Here is an 18,330-nt window from a genome sequence, read left to right on the forward strand (position 1 = left end):
TTCTCAGTTAGTGACTAACTTTGGTTTGTTTTCTCAAAAGTCCTGATTCATTACAACAGTGATGCCCAACCTTATATCAACAGGCACCCGGAAAATGCATAAATTCTTGCTTTAAAATAAACCAAATGTTTAGAAAAGTTAAGATTTTATTAAAAACTAGCTGAATATTTATTTTTTATGCTGAGTGAAAAGGGAAGAATCTGTACTGGGCAACACTACAAAATCATGCATGGAACAAACTGTAAGACAAATACCAACACAAATGAAAAATCTAAAATAATTCCATTTTTTTAAAAAATATTTATTATTATTTGTAGCTTCCTCAGTTGCTTTATATTACTAGACTTAAGCAAAACACATACTTATTCGTTTATTCCATCTAAATGAAGATTTAACTGTAATCAGTATGATTCTGGTATAATGCTGCTGCTTTAGATAACTCAAAATTTATTAAATTTACTACAATCAAGCTACTTTCTCCTGCACTTATATCTCAGAAGGGCCGCACAAACCCTATTTCCTCATCATCTATTCTACTCGTATCTACCCACAAGTTCTTACTGTCTAACAAACTTATTTATTTTTTCTTGATTTATTTATTAATGCGTAGATAAAATAAGGAGAAAAGCAAAATATTTATTAATATGTGTAGTCCATAAATAATAAAATTCAAATCAGTTTGTCATTAAATATTTTTCACTTTAATTTAATTTCGATTTCAAATCGTCCACTGAAAACTAGAGTGAGAGTGTTTTTAGCGAATCCACCACCTTGGTCATGACACATAAGCAGAGTCACTAAAATATTTATTTAATTTTGCTCTTATAATATTTTAAGTTGACTATTAGTCCTGAAATGTGGTCTTAGCCACACAATCCTATATCTGCATATCTTTTTGGGCAAAACTTTAAGTGTGAAACTGAATTTCAATTATATATATCCGTGTGTATTTTATTTAACTTTTTCCATTCTTACTTTTAGGCTAGCTTCTACTAAAGCAAAAAGATTGCACAGAAGACAAATATGCTCTGTGGACATTGTAGAAGCCAGGTTGTTATGTCAATTTTTTTATTAATTGCACAGACAAAAATTGTATAATTTTTTTGCACAGTAAAATTTTTATTATAAATGCTATTTAGTTAGTTAATGAAGGGAAATTACTATGACAAAGAGTTTCCATTTAATTTTTAAAGTTATGTTTTTTTTTTAATTGTGTAATATAGTGGAAAGTACTATATTATCGGCAAGTTTGAAAAACTGATTTTTTCCGATAATTGGCCTTTAATGTAAACGAACATCAAAACATACATTATTTAATTAAAAAATAACAGACAATCAGCATTCAATATCGTACAACATTTTCTTATAAGTTAAATGGTCTTTAAAAAGAATGCTTAGTACGCAGCATAAAAATTCAATTTTGGAGATACTAGTTGGAGTAAAAGTTTTGTTTGCAACTATTTTATATTAATGATGAACTGATGTGTATAATATGCACGATCACTGTTTGCTAATAGTTTTTCACAATTACATGAAATTTGTTAGTATTATTTATTATTAACAAAACAAGAAAAAACTTAAAATAATATGATATTATCTATCCAGTAGCCGAATCACAGCCACATTGTCCTAGAACGTTAGATTTTTTGCAAAAAGATTTTCTTTTGAAAAGTAAAAAAAAATTTTATTTTCTCTTCTGCAGAAATTTACACACAATATTTGTATCATGCATTTAGATAATTATTTTTTTGCCACTCTCAATTTACGCTGATAGTATTGTAAATCAATGTATTGTTTCAATTGTATTTCTGGCAATTATTGATATTGATTTTCATGTGGATTTTAAATGTCCCGATGTTTTTCAAACAATTTGAAAAATTCAAATCGTGCATTTGAATGTTTGCTTTTTAAGGCAATAATTCTGTGGAATGTTTGGCTGTTATTTATTATTGATTTCTCCATATTTTTTATACCATATTATTTATTAAAACAGCTTAATCTCAAAACGAAACACGCATTTGAGGAGCCCGATTCGTCGTCGATCCTTTTTTGGCAATTTCATGATTTTTTTTTTTATTACGATGATTATTTACAAAATACGAAGAGGGAAATAATTTGTGCCCCCCCCCCTCGATAAAATTTGAGAATATCACCCATAATATTAGAATAAAAAATTATATATATATATATATTTTGTAAACACCGCTTTTGTTATTTTAAATGAGTAACATGTATGCTTGTTATTATTAAAAGTATCTTGCAGAAAGATATAAGCTCCAGAGAATTTTGTCGCGGATAGCTCAAAATAATTCTGCCCCTGGAATTATCTATACATGTAATAAAGTAAAGAATTTGTATGTTCTGGGTATATCGTAAGCTCTAAAAATACGTCATTCAACATGGAGCTCAGGGTTGGCAGGTTTTTGACATGTGACAGTTTTTGACAGTTTAAACCATGGTTTAAACCGTCANTATTATACCCTTGTCATGTCAAAAACCACTTTTTGACGTCAAAAACCCAACCCTGATGGAGCTAAATGAGTACAATTGTAAATGGATTTTGAAGCTTAATTTTTGATTTTTTAATTATATTTTAAATTCAGAAGAATTTAAAAAAATGAAATTTTCTCTTTGGCTTGTCTAAAGCCATTGTTTTTAAAATAAACTATAAGCGATTCAATTTTGCCAAATACTTTAAAGATAACTTTAGTAACGTTTGCTAGTTTATAGTTCTAATCAAAAAAATTGTTTACTATGCTTTCTGTAATACTTAATTATTTTTTATTCATTTTGCCAGATTTCTTATATCCATTATATGATTGCGGAAGTTTTGCTTATTTTGATAGTTAAAAATTGTCAGAAAGATGGAAGTTTCCGGCAGATGGACATCTGGATATGAAACTTTGTATTGAATAAGTTTTAGAATACACCAATATTTCAAACAACAACATTGTTCATGCTGTCAATTTTTCATTTAGTAACATTTTCTCAAATTAATTTTTTTATAGGTAGATTTTTGTGTGTGTTTTATTGATGTTATTTTAATTAAATTTCTGTATTTTCTTTATAGTGAAGATATAATCAATGTGATAAACACGCACAATCTAGCTGGGATGACTAGAAAAGTCTATTTCTCCCTCTATCTGTCCTCTCAGCTAGTAAGTGGATTAATTTATATCGCTGACATGCAGACCAGATATTTATTAGGTAATCTATAAATTGTTTTAAAAATTACTTTTTGTGTTTTCTCCATGAATATTTTGCTATGAAATGAGTGGATAATTGATTATTTTTATGTAAACAGAGATTCTAATTATAATATTTGCAATTTTATTAAATTTTCTGAAGCAAGATTAGGGGATCTAAAAAATTATGGTTTTCTAAAATGTTTGTAATAATCAGCTAAAAGTGAAACTTTTCCCTTCCTAACCACTAAGAGCTATTAAATTTTGTTGTTTGCTGTGAATATTTGAAAAAAGTAACACTTGAGTAAGTGTTGCTTTTTATATGCAGGGATGATTGTGCTTCGCAAAAAATCCAGATTTTTCCTAACTGCGATCTGGAAGTCTAAGGTCCAGAAGTTTCAAGAAATCATCGATCACATTTGTGTATAAAAATTCTTCTATATTTTATTTAGAAATATTGGAACTAGAATTTATACTTCTTGGCATCTAGAAAGAGCTTTCATTTGAAAATAATTTTTCTGATAAAATAATAAATATGATTAGAGATAAAAGTAAACTTATTCAAAATTATTCATTTAAATTATGCTGCATATAATTTATTTAGAATTTCATGTTTTGAATATATCAATGATTTAAGTTTATAAAGGCATTAATTTTTCAAAATGCGTCATTAATGATTTTACACACAAAATTTTCTGAATTTTTGAGTTGGGCTACAGTCACCCCTGTATATGTAATAGTAATTTTCTATTTACCTGTATAGAATTGCATAGTAAAAAACTTAAAATTGTTATAATTTGAATTTCGTTTTCTCTATATGTATTATTGTACTTCTGATTACTGATAACTAGAGCCCGGATTTTGATGACCTAAAAAATCTCAACAAATGCCCTTAAAAAGTGCAAAAAATGCCCTTAAAAATGCAAAAAATGCCTTAACTAAAGTAAAAATATTGAATTAAAAAACTGTTTTGCTCTTTAAAATTATTATGAGTCATTTAAAAGATATAAAGCAATGCAATACTTGTTCTACGCTCATTAAAGCTTGAAACATATGTTTTATATCCTAAAATAACAAAAAAAAAGGAAAATATATTGACACCAAAATATTTTTATTTTGTATAGAAACTTTAATGGATATAACAACTTCCATCTCATAATATTACTAAATATCAGAATTACATTGGATTATTAAATGTTTTTCGATACTTTGAAATGTAAACGAGCGTCTCTTGTCTGAAAGTAAATTTTCATCCCCGCAAAAGCTTCTTTCAACGTCTACTGATGTTATAGGTGCGTACTTGAAAAAGACGGTCGTACTTACTGACAATTCTTCTTCAATTTGAAAAGATGTTGCTTCACCTGTTAATATCCAACAGATTTTCTTTATTGTTTGGAAGCCAGTGTAATAATGAAAATTGATAAAAAATAATAAAAATTGTAAAAAATTAACAGAAAACTTTAAAAAATGCATTAAAATGCAAAATACGCCCCAAAATTTCAAAAAATATGCCATATAAATCGAAAAAAATGCTCTAAAAGACAAAAAATGTCCAAAAATGCAAATGTCATCAAAATCCGGGCCTTACTGATAACTAGTGTAGAAAGTTGACACCTATGACTACTATTTTTTGTTTTTTAGATAGTTTAATTTTTCAACCTAATTTAATAACTCCAATGAACTAAATAATGGATCAAGAGCTGTAATAAAGTTTAATAGTTATTTTTGTTTAGTATCTTTATGAAAAATTCATTACTCTGAATTGTTAGCTAAGCATGATTTTTTTATTTTTAAAATTATCTTTTGATTTATGCAAATCTTTACCAGTCAAATTATCTAATAAAATGTTCTGATAACTTTTAATATTATTTAAAAAACAATATTTCTAAATAAAGTTGTAAATATTTCTTAATAAAATGGTTAACATTCTTGTATAATTGTTACAAAGTAATCACTCAATAAGTAAAATAGTTAATTTTGTTCAAACTCATAAGTTTTAAAGGAAATTTGTCAATTAAATATCCAATGAATATAAATGAAAGGTCAGAAAATATTACTGAAAAAATTATTTTGAGTTACTGTGGGTAAAACAAGTTTTTCTCCATTGTTGAAATATATTAATTACTCATTATTGATTTACACTTTCATAAGTTTTAAAAGCATATCTATTTCAATAAATATAAAAATAAATAGGTATATTTGTAGAGTTCTCCTTAGGAATAAAAAAGGGCTCTTAATCATAGAAGAGGGTTCTTTGAACTCACTTAATCCCGTACAAATTTATCAAATTGCTTAATGTTTTGTAATAACTGAATTTGATTCTCAACAATTAACAAATTACCTTCCTATACTATTTTATGTGTATATTTCAAAAAGTAATTTTAACACATAATCAAAACAAGCAAAAAATTTGTAGTTTATAAAAATATAACTCAAGTGACATGAAAACAATTTATGCTAGAAAACAATCTCTAAGCATAAATTTTTTCAAGAGAAAGCAATTATTAATTGATAAACACTTGAAAGTTTTTTTTCTATTATTTAAACTAAAAATTTTGAAAAAATAAACATTTGAAGGTGCATTTTTTAAAAAAAATTCACCCTTAATGGTATTTATTTAAAACATTTTGAAATTTAAAGTCATTTCTAAATTTATTAATATACCCTGAAAAAAAGACACAAAAATTTAACCAGTTGAGAGTAATCATAAAAAATTTAATATTTGTAATAGTAATCAGAACGAAATCTATAAACACAAATAATTTTACCAGTATGTAATTTAATATTTAAACTGAGTTTAAATATTAATTTCATGCAATTATTCATTTAATTTATTGCAAACTGTGTGAAATTAAAACAATCTTTTAATTTCACACAGGATAAAACTAATTTTACAAAAGTTGTGTTGTCTGTAGCCAAAATTTAGGATTTTAATTTATTTTTATTCCTTTTTTGTGTTCGTTACATTTTTTCGAAAAATCAAGCAGCTGCTGAGATTTTTTCTTGTGTATGATGAAAAATGTGATGTATTATATTAATAAAGATGTATTAAAATTGAAATAGCTTGAGAACTTTCACCTTTCGTAATTTTTTTTAAATTAAAAAAAGAAAACTCTATTTGAGGTATTTTTTCAGGTTTTGAAATAAAGTTAATACTTAAATTAAACTAATATTATAATAAATTTTGAAATTGAAACTTATAATGAATTGGGTTATCTTTCATATATTTTTAGTTTTGTTTTTATATGTTTTTGTCTTAAATACTATTTCCACTGCTTTAAAAAGCCTTTAAACAACTCATACTTCTCTAAAAACTCAAAAAAAGTCATAACTTAATTTTAAACACTTAGATTGCCTTTCATAATTGCGTAATTATTATTCTTTGTGTAATTATTTTTTAGAAATGTTTCAAGTAATTTTTTAACAAGCAATCATAAGTAATAGACAAAAAATTCTGGCTTTTTAAAAAATCAATATATTTGAATATTTAATGTGCTAAATCTTGTTTTTTTCTTTCCCAATTTAAACCTCCTGTAGAGAACATGATCATAGAGTATTAATTTTGTAGTATAGTGGAGATTCCCACATCCGGAATCATCGGGACTTGGGCAAGTCCAGAAAATAGATTTTTAAGTATAATAGCTCTTTAAGGTAAACAAACATCAAAACATCCTTCTTCAATAAAAAAATAACAAACAAATGATGATTATTGTCAATCTGAATCAATAACGAGTAAATATGTACAGTTTGCTCGGTTGTGTTATTTTCGCAGCTTCCGTTACAGATTTCCACATGGTTTTTAAAATCTCAATATTTTTATATGCCATTATAATATACCACAAATTCTGAATCACGGATTTAATCACAAATCATGCAGCTAATCCATTGGATTAGCGGCGAATCCGTGTAGTTTTGCCAATCGTTCTATCGGTAGTTATTGAAGGGATTTTAAACTTGGTTTTTGAAATCTTAATGTTTTATTACGATATTATTTCGTTTGGCGAACTTCCAATCACGCATTTCACACTCAATCATTGAGGATTCACCTGCAATCCCATGTGAATTTAAGATGGGATTTTTAACAGTTAGTGATACCGATTTTCAAAGTTGTTTAATGCTAATATGCAATGATGCATAATTCGAATCACGCATTTGTGGAGTTATTTTTATGGAGTTATGTATTTGTGGAGTTATTTACAAAACTCGTTTTGTGACCATTTTATGGTCACGTGGTTTTGTTGACAGCATTTTCAGCTGTTTTAGGATTTCTACATAGTTTTTAAACTTTTGATTTCGTTTTTAATGTAATTCTATTACAATCTGCAAGTTCTGAATTGTACTTTTAAAGAATCACGTAATGACTCTCTTTAGTGTTGATGACTTTATTTTAAATCCACATTTTTTTTAAGATGTGAAATTTTTGTGCAATCTGAAATTGAGATTGCGATTCTTGGCGGTAATATTCTTTTTATGCAAAACGAAGAGAAAAAATACATGATTTATTTAAAAAAAGATTCCAAATATTAATGAAAAAAATGTATAAAATTAAAAATGAATAAAACATCCAAATGGAAAAATGCGCTTAGCAGCAAAGAAACCTTAGAGGAATTAAACAAATGAGACAATGAAGAAAATTAGTAAAAATTGAAAAAAACATGACAAGCTGACGTCATAAAATGAATTTTCATAAAATGCAAAACTTTTTCTATCAAGAAAGCTAAGACAAAAGTCAAAAAATTGCTTTCTCTGTACCCCAAAAGTTTTGCTGAAGTCCAGGGGAAAAATGTATAAAATACAAGAAAAAATAGTAGAATTTGTAATACAATACAATTGTATTGCTGTACAATTGTATTGTTGTAATATTTTTGTAATACAATTGTATTGTTGTAATATTTTTGTAATACAATTGCATTGTTGTAATTGTAATACAATACAATTGTTATTGTATTGTAAATACCTATTTCTTCTTGTATTTTATATATTTTTTCCATGGACTTGAGCAAAACTTTTGTGGTACAGAGAAAGCGATTTTTTGACTTTTGTCTCAGCTTTCTTGATAGAAAAAGTTTTGCATTTTATGAAAATTCGAAGCTGGTACTCCCTGATGACGTCAGCTTTGATTGTCATGATTTTTCAATTTTTACTAATTTTCTTCATTGTCTCACACGATTTATTTATTTTTTGCATTGTAGTGAAATGCCGATTTTCAATTATGTGATGTGATATCCAATTTTTTATATTTTTTAAAAATTTTACCGGAGATGCCGATTTTATTGTCCGCATGGTTTTTATCAATTGCATTTTCAGCAGTTAAAGATTTCCACATAGTTTTTAAAATTTTGATTTCATTTTTAATATAATAAAATTACAATCGAATCACTCTTTGGGAGAATCTCTTAATGACCTGCTTCAGTTGTGACAATTTAATCTCAGATCCTCAATTTTTTCAAAATTGTAAAATTTTTGCACATTATGAAATTGAGCGTGTGATTTTTAGTGGTAATAATCCTTTAATGCATCGCCATGAGAAAAAAATATCTGATTTTTTTTCCAACTTTGATTTCTGTGATCAGGGTATCCGCGCACCTGGAAAGTCATGAAAAATCATGGAAAGTCATGAATTTCAGTATTGAACAAAATTTGTCATGAAATGTCATGATTTTTGCTATTTTTTTGAAAAAATCATGGAAAGTCATGGATTTAGGTTTCCCAGTGTTACAAGTGCTGCGTCGATCCGTGCCAATTGTGAAAACCTGCGCCTACATGCTCCAAATTGAAGTAGTAGGCTTAAATTGCGCCGCTCTGTGCCGAAAGGGATATTTTCCCCTGGGTATCGCCAAGTCACAATTTTGCGGCAATCCAGCTACTGCCATGTGGGGGGTTGCTCTGGATTCAGTGGGAAGGATTCTTGCTCTCTCATGTGCAACTCTGCTTCATTTTGCAAGATATTCTCAATTTCAGATTTCATTTTTCACTCTCTGAATTGGAACCGAGATTTCCCACGAATTTTCGGGGACCAGCTAAACATTGCCAAATTTTAATAGCAAAAGAAAATTTTACTTCTCTTGTTAATTTCATCGTTATTGAAGTGCTATCGTCTTCATCAATGGCAAGCTAATGGCCTTCTTGCTCTATTCTATTTATAGAATAGTACCCATGATCTTGGAATTGACTTGGGGACCATTCACTAAGTACATGTTTTCATGTTGATCCTCGGAGCAGTCCAGAATCACAAAGCTTCAAAACCTCAAATTTCCATCTCCCTTTTATTCATTTAAATAATAAAGATAGAATTAATTGAGTTCCTTAAACGTAAATTTTTATCTGAGGGACCATCCACTAATTGCAAATTGCTTGTAAACATTTATTTATACTTTATTACTTTTCTTTTACTAATATTTTTTTTTTTTTTACTTATTGCATTTTATTATAGTGTTATTATATTACTTTCAAAATTTTCAGTGCTCTTATTTTGTTTTAGGAAAAACTTAATAATATTTAGAGGCAAGATTTTAAATAAGTATGAAGAGAGGGGCTTTCAGAATTTTTAAAGCAGCAAATAAATCTTAAGTTTTTCAGATTTGTCATTCAAAAATAATTTAATTCATCTCATAAAGATTTGATTTAAAACAATTGATGTAAAAATTTTTNAGATGAGCAAGAAAAGTTTCTTTAGAATATAATTCTACAGGGAAAAAAAATTATTTGCTTTTGTATTTTTTCAGCTATTTTATTGTTTCAACTCTTTCTTTACTCTGTTTTTTAAATTTAAAATCTAAATATGAAAATGCAGAGTATAGCAGTTTTGGTTATACCTATAATTTCAATTAATGTTATTATAATGCTTTTTTTAATTTATTGTTGCATTTTTGTCCGAGAAAATAGTAACTTTGTTAAGTCATGAAAAACTCTTGGAAATAGTCATGGAAAATCATGAAAAGTCATGAATTTGAAAATCTAAAATGTAGCAGATACCCTGTGTGATGTCCACATTGTTTTACATTTTTTGGAAATCGGATTGAAATTAAAGAAAATCGGAAGTCTGGGAGAAATCATAAAGAAGCGGATAATAGTGAAAAAGCAGAGGATTAAAAAAAAAAATTCCTTTTTTTTCCATTGAAAAGGGAGAATAGCTTTGTTTATTTTGATTGTTAAAAAGTGTCCGTAAAATAGACTCTTAGTGGTAAATAGATGTACAGATATGGGACTTAGTACTGTATTTCATTTTTTGTGCTGAATATTTATTTGTAATTGAAAAATCTTGTTAATGCTGATTACTTTTTTTCATATTGAAAAAGTTCGTGCAATTTGAAATAGTATAATTTTGAAAAAAGTTAATTGTACAATATTATAAAATTTGAAAACATTAGTTAAAAGTGAATTTTAAAGAATTTCATATCAAACTTTCTTCTATTCTATATTTTCAGAGGACTTGAAAGCTATTGTTTTTAAATTGAGTGATTCGAAACTACCTTCTATTGATTTAAATAGGACATTAAAGTAAGTAATGTGTGACTGCTTTTAGTTGTTTTTTCAAAGATAATGAAAGATTTGTTATTTTCTTAAAATAATTAATCTGTTTTATTAGATTCTAGACTAGAATTTCTAGCTAACTAGATTATTCATTGTCAATATGAATAAGCTGCTTGCTTATTTAATACAAAATTAAATTTTTTAAGATTATTTTTTTAATTACTTAGTAATGGTCAAAATGTTTTTGAATTGTTACTTAATATAAATATTTTTACCCTATTTTAAACTGTGTAATTTTAAAACCTGAAATTCAAGTAGAATTGGTAACATTTTTTATAAATGAGGATATTTATAAACAGTCTTATTTTTAAAATTTCATATTTGAAGAACTATTTTACTGATTGCATGTGAATTTTGTCTTTGTGAAATAAAATTACATTGTTCAAAGTTATGTAAAAAATATTATGCCTTGCGAATCAAAATTTGTTTATCACTTATAAAGTAATAAAAATTAATGAATTTTTATGAAAAATTATTTTTTGCATGGAATTAAGTTTGAATGAATAAAATATTTTTAAATTTGTGGGCCACTCCCCCTAATTTCAAGAGTCAAAATACATTGAATAAAAAAGTTAGGTTTTTTTGGAAGAAGTTAAGTTTTGTAACTTAAAATATCAGTTGCAAAAAGTAGTGAGCTTATTCAGAATTAACCCCTCAACAGAAGATAGCATTTGTGATAGTTGTTATAATATGCTCTTAAAATAGTGCCTATTGAAAAATACAATGTTTTCTTTTCATGCTTTTTCTGATATTCTAAAACTAAATAATTATAATAAATTTGAAAAACTAATTGATTAAATTTTGGCTTATTTTACTTCTGATTTAGTTTACGTGCCTAGAGTTTAATAAAAAGAAGTTTCATATTTTTCGATTGCAAGAATTTAGGAGTTACCGTGAGTTCAAGACCTGCTTTTGTGAGTTTTCCTGTCGTAATCAAAAATATATGGACTATTATATTTTTTAACATAGTAGGGTTCTCCATTATCACTACCTTTATTACTTATTTTTTAAAATTCTTGTTAAAAATGAATTATAAAATTAACTGATTAAAGCAGGGTTCGCCAAGTGGGCCCACTTTGAAAAAACCCGCCCGGNATCCCCGGGTTTTTTCAAACCCTGGATTAAAGTATTTTCTGAAAAAGGAAAAACCAAAAATGGAGATGTGACTATTAATCAAGAAGATATTTAAGTCAATTCCGTTGCCTTTTAAAATTTGAAGGTGTTTTTAATAATCATCTTCCTCCTCTTCATTTTTTTAAGAAATGATCAGGCTAGTATATTTTAGATTTTTTCTCGCGTTTCTCTTTAATCCTCATCAGTAGACAGTGGATTGTATGCACTAAAAAACGGACAAAATGTGCATGCAAATATGCACCAAAAAACTTGAATATATGCTCTTAAAACTAGAAATATGCATTTAAAATAGAAATTAAAAGTTCAACTTATTTAAATACTACTACTTACTTTTTCCAACAAACACAGCTAAAACATTTTTTTGTTAAAAGGAAGAAAATCAAAATATTTCTTACTTGAATCTACACATTTCTGAAGAAAAAGCCTAAAACTGAAGTATGATAAATGAGAGAAGAAAAATCATCGCATTTTCGGGAAAGATTTTATTAAACTGAATAATTTTTGTTGCAATACACAACTAAGTGTTTTTCCAAATTTTCAAGGGTGAATTGATGTCGTCGGTCATTTAAGATCATTTTGAAAGTAGAAAATGACCTCTCCACGTCAACCGATGTTATTGGACAAAACTTGTACAATTCCAGTGCTATTCAGTGCTTGTACAAAAATTTCCAGTGCTGCTGCAGATTTGACCATATACGGAGCGGCATCACTGACAAAAATCAAAACATCTTCAGAACCATCTCTATCAGGCCATAATAATCTGATAGAATCATTGACAAACCATGCTATGGTTGAATGATTGACTTTTTCAAGGGCTTTGCTTGCTAGAAGATGTGGTCGAGTAGGAATATTATCCATTTTTCCACAAATAAAATGAGCAATATAGCGACCGCACTTATCTGTCGTCTCATCGACTTCAATCCATATAGGGCCATCTCCAATATCTCGTCGAATATCATCCAGTACTTCGTTATATATCGGTTGAAGGTAGTTCTTTCTTAAAGTCGATTCATCGGGAATGATCTGATTGGTACAATATTTTTTTAAAAACTGTCTTAAGTTTGGATTATTTAACTTTTTTAAAGGAATATTGCTGCTTACTAAGGCTTTGCATAAATCACTAGAAAAATCACTTTCCTTTTTAGCTGCTTGAACAGGAATAGTTAATAAACTTTGAACAAATCCTTTTGTATTCTGCTTTTTCTTCGCGGAGTGAGCATTAGTCTTTATATGTTGATCGATTTGGCACTTTTTTTCACAGGAAATGTGCTTTTGACAAATCACACAAAATACTATTTTCCTATCGGTCGTAAAGTCCTTCCCATAGTCCGAAATCCATGTCTTCATTAAATTTGATTTAGCCGACTTAATTTTTGGCATATTATAAAATTCAGCAGTCAAAAATCACGTTCGAAGCTTCACTAACTACATATTCAATTGACGGATGTCGAAACTATCTATCTATCGGATGGACTATCGAAACATGTTAGAATAGCAGCTCGCTCTGAAAATGTATTCACTCCACCTTTTAACTAATCAATCACAGGAAAGGGAGGTCATTTTCTACCTACCACAGAAGCCTTATTTTCCCCACACAGATTGACAATTATTATTTATTCCAAGAAAAGACATCTCTTCACAGAATATCTGACCATCCCTTTTTGAGGTTTCTATAACGAATGTCTGTTTGGGTGGGCCCTTTGTACCCCCTTCCCGACACACATCTAATTTCTTCATCTTTTTCACGTGATTGCAATCACCCCCAGCAACATCAATCCAGCTCACCCTTTCAGGTGATAAAGAACGACAAAACTAACATAAAAAGAATAGTGATATGATTTTAGGAGGGAAAAGCCATAAAATGCTGAAAATATGCATTTATGAGAGCAAATATACCTTTTTATGCATTTATATGCACAAATGGCAAAAAGTGCTAAAATATGCAATTGCATATGCACATATGCAATTGCATATTATCCACTGTCTACTCATCACATTGCGATAATGTTCTTTTTTTTCCAGTTTTATATATTTATTTGCGATCCCGTTTTGAAATTTTTTATTTGATTTTTAACAAAGGTTCTCAAAACATCAGACCTGTCAACTTCAGTCGTTATACCTAAGACTGTTGGTGACTAAAGTAATAAGTGTATTAAGTGAAACTATAGTGAATATTAAAAAATAAAATTATGAACTCTTTCTCTAAATTTACGTAAGTAACTTATTCACCTCTAAAAACTACTGAACAATTAATTTATTTCTTAAAAACGTAATATGCAACTTTTTAAAAGTTTTTTCATGTTTGTCTTCCCAGATAACAAATTTTCTGAAATTTTTTTTCAACTAAGAGGAGAAATAAGTGGATTTTTGTGTGTGGATTCCTGCTACTTATTTTGCATCATCATCAATCCTAATAAAAAAAATAAAACTTCTGTTCACAATGTGAAGCCCAAAAGTTTTTGAATGATCAAAAAACGAGCTTTGTTATCTTTTCCTAAAATAAACTGCATGAAAAAGTAGCAATTGAAGAATTGAAACAAATAAATTGAAATGTCACTCTTAAGCGAGAAATAATCTGTATAAGCTTTGTTAATAACAGTGTTATATTTTCTTTTTTGATTTACCAGACATTTCAAAATAATAAAAAAGGTTTTAAAATGTTTCTACTGTGGAACACTCTGTTTATGCCAAGAATTGAACGAAATAAGCGGTTGCTTTTCAAGTTTTGTTAATTAAAAGGAACACCAAACCAAAGAAAAAGAGAAAAAGAAAACCATTATAACTGTGTTAAAGAAAATGTCAAAGAGGAACAGTTATTCACATATTTTATTTTAAATCAAAAATTTTAGTCCAATTCTTATTTTGGAATTTTAAGCATTTATGGAACCTTTGTTTTAAAAATTGTATAAAAATTAAGCTTTTTCTACAGATCTTTAAGTAAGCTGAGATGAAACATTTATAAATTGCAATTTTTTAATGTCATTTTTGTACTCCTTTTATTAACATAAAAGGAATTCATTATTTAGTAGCTATTCATTCTTTAGTCATTGGTAGCTTTTTCCGTTAGTCTTTTACCAGTTTGTTTTCAAATTAATATGTGTCCGTCAACCCCAAAGCATGCTTATGATATTTCCTCCTTCAATTTACTTATTTATACATTTTATTTTTTCATTTGTTACAAATATTTCATTTCAGTAACCCACTGGCGGTTGGCCAAATTGAAGAATGCTTCTCCCTAATGCGCTATTCCCCTATCTATTAACATGGAACATTGTTATGCGGAGAAGACTGCATGATAAACCGCGACTTTTTACGTGTGGAACTGTCAGTGGGTTAAATTGAGTATTATGCCAATATTGCTACTGATGCAGCTGCTTCTAGTTCTTGCACTATTAGGTTTTATACTTAATCAGCTATTATTAACTTGGCTAGATAAATTCTGCCATTCAATTGGAAAAAACGTGTTTTACGAAAGATATTGAGGAGAAAAGTGACTTGACAACTATTTTCCTTGGTAATACTACAATGCTAAATTAAAATTTCAGAAAGCTGATTAAAAAAAAAGATTTTTGGAAAAAAACAAACATATTCAGCTTGTACAAAAACATTCAGCTTATACAAAAATGCTAAATGTATAAAAATCTCAAGGTTGAATATTTTTTTTACTTGCATGCATTTTTTTTATTGCATGGCAGAATACAGGTTTTGTGATAAAGTTATCAAGCATTATATTCTTTGCTTCTTTTCTTTAAACTATTTTTAGTGTATAGTAGAAGATTTTAGATTATTCTTTATTAAATATATTCAAATCCCCCACCCATCCAAAAAATAACTCTCTGGCCAACTGAGTATTCGGCAAAAGAACCGAATATTCATTACATCCCCATTCATTCTTTAGTATTTAGATTATATACTATTTTGTTTTGATTTAGTTTATTTCTGTGTAGAAATATATATAATTATAAATTTTTAAAAAAACTTATTTTGATATATTTTCATATTGCGCAATCTCAAGAAAACTCTGTTTCTTGAGATTTTTCACTGTGTGTATGCGTGTGCAAAAGCACACCATTTTTAAATTTATTTCTGATCAACTTGTTGCTATCTGAAATTTTTATTTAAAAATGTTTAGTAATTGCTTTTTATTTTTATTTTTAAAGATTCTGTAATAAGTTAAGTAATAAGTTAAGACGTAAGTCTGAAGTAATAAGTTAAGACGTGCCATACAAAACAAAGTTTACAAAGTTACAAATTACACTATTTTTTTTAGCTCTTTGTTCCCCTATCTTAAATAGCTTAGTATATATGTATTGTACCAATAAATGCCCTGATTTTACTTTGGTTTTTATTTTGAATCTCGGCAAAGCCTAAACTATGTAATATTTTCAGCATCTAAAATTAATTTATATTTTTTTGTAATTTTAAATAGCTTCTAAGAATTTTAATAAGATTATTATTTGGTCCCGTTTATCAAACACTGGTCTCCTTTTTATTGTTTTAGTTCCATTTTTGGGTGCTTTGGTCCCTTTTTGATTTTAAAAACTGCGAGGACCCTGCCTTATATAATAAAATTTTTATTCAATCATTTAATTGAAACATGCATTATCTGTCGATCAAGCCTCAGATTTTGAGACATGGTTATTCATTCATTCAAAGATGAACTATTTCTTTCTTAGCAAATCTAAAGTGACATTAAAGGAGCTTAACATGTCTGATGCGCCATTCGACTTTGGTTGCCTAGATCCATCTCCCGAGCCATCTCACCATGTATACGATTATAGTCAGTACTTCCTTATAACAACTCCAAAGAGCAGCTCTGAAGGATCATCTCCTCAGCTTGGGCAATCCATTTTTGAAGTCCCTCGAGAAGGTAAAACATTTTCTCCTTTTTACTGAGGTGTTCATTTTATAGACTAAATCTTGAAAAATATGTGAATTCTATTTGATATCCACCTGTTGTTATTGCACTTCTTTATTCGTGTGTTTAAAAGTTTTAAAGTCCTCTTTTTGAATGCTCTTCTTTGTTATCCTTCGGAAAATTGTTCAGCTTCGAAGTGGTTTAACCAGAGAGTTTTAATCGTTAAATTATATTAAACGCCTAGTAACTAAAAATTATTATTGAAATTATAGGAAAGTCAAATTTATCTGCTCTGATTATTTTTGATACAAGAAAGAAGATTTTTGATATCTGATTATTTTAGATGTAAGCCAACTTAGTAATTAAACCACATGCCGGAAGATATGAAAACCCTTAAGAAGCATAAACAAGGAAGAGCTATTCATTATTCTTGTGCTTCATTTATACCTTACGTCCGAACGCATTAAAACGAGTGTCATATCATGGCATTTGCCTTAAAGCGTCAGTGTTGGGTATACTGAGAACAGCACGATCATTTCTATTGTTAAAAATGATAAAAGGGATTAAATATTAACAATAGACGTTTTCGCTACACTAATATTTTCCTTAATCTCTTGTGCAAACCTGGAAAAATCAGGGAATTGTAAAGAAAAGCTGGAATTTTTTTTAATTTCACTAATTCACTTTTTTTACTAATTTTCTTAATTTAAATTATTTTATCCATTATACCCACTTTTTTTTGGACGGAAATGTATCTCCAGTTGAAATATCATCAACTTAGCAATACTTTGCTAGCATCAAAATTTGCTCCATTACAGCTCTGTTAAGCTAGAATGCCACATAAAATTCTCCCACTGTTGCTAAACGAATGGAATTTAGGAAAGATTGTGGGGGAGGTGGAAGAAGGGATTAGGATATTAGCTTCTGTTTTTAAATTCTGTCCTTGGGCTGACTCCATTTATGGCTTAAGTTTGTTCTAATGCTTTAGTGGTAATTTTTTTCCATTTTGACAAAATGTTTTTGTATTTTTAACTTTATGAAATTCTCCAAAAATTAGTTGGTTAAAATTTAATAATAATAATAGATTTTATATTGCACTCTTTTTCTGAAAGCTTTTGTATTCCCATTAAAAGAAATCTGTGAGTTATTTTTTCTCAGCAAACCAACCAATCACGCATTTTTTTTTTTACAATCGCTAACAGCAATGTTTATCGACAAATTGTTACAATTGTTGCATTAATGCTAATTTTTTCTATTTCATTTTAACCTTTTATAACATATTTTAATTTAAAAAAAAGGTTTTTTTAAGAACCAACTATATATTAATATTTAATTTTACTCTTTTGTTGGTCAATATATGATTTTTGATTCAAAATTTTGTACCAAAACATTAAAAAATAAATAAAAATCTTGCGAAATTGTCAAAATAAATAATTTTTTCAAGATGATATGTTAAAAAAATAACATTTTGAATAAAATATTTTATAATGTAGACACTTTTCTTGTACACATCCTATACTTTATAAGAAAAAAGAAACAAAAACCTGGAAATTTTAAGATTTTTATCTGGAAAACCTGGAAAAATCAGGGAAATTTGAAATCTGATTTGAGTGGCCACCC

The 18,330-nt window shown here is 28.0% G+C and overlaps 1 protein-coding gene across 1 annotated transcript in view; it reads left to right on the plus strand.

The window, feature by feature from the left end:
* LOC107448911 (meiotic recombination protein REC8 homolog) overlaps nt 1-18,330 on the plus strand; it is a gene marked incomplete in the record, with an annotated part of 134,317 nt that overhangs the window by 2,804 nt on the left and 113,183 nt on the right. The window contains 4 exon segments of the mRNA XM_071184357.1: nt 982-1,050; nt 3,071-3,207; nt 10,613-10,685; nt 16,529-16,722. Coding sequence (XP_071040458.1) covers nt 982-1,050; nt 3,071-3,207; nt 10,613-10,685; nt 16,529-16,722 — 473 coding nt within the window.

Source organism: Parasteatoda tepidariorum, chromosome 8 (assembly GCF_043381705.1).
Source record: "Parasteatoda tepidariorum isolate YZ-2023 chromosome 8, CAS_Ptep_4.0, whole genome shotgun sequence".
Lineage (NCBI taxonomy): Eukaryota > Metazoa > Arthropoda > Arachnida > Araneae > Theridiidae > Parasteatoda > Parasteatoda tepidariorum.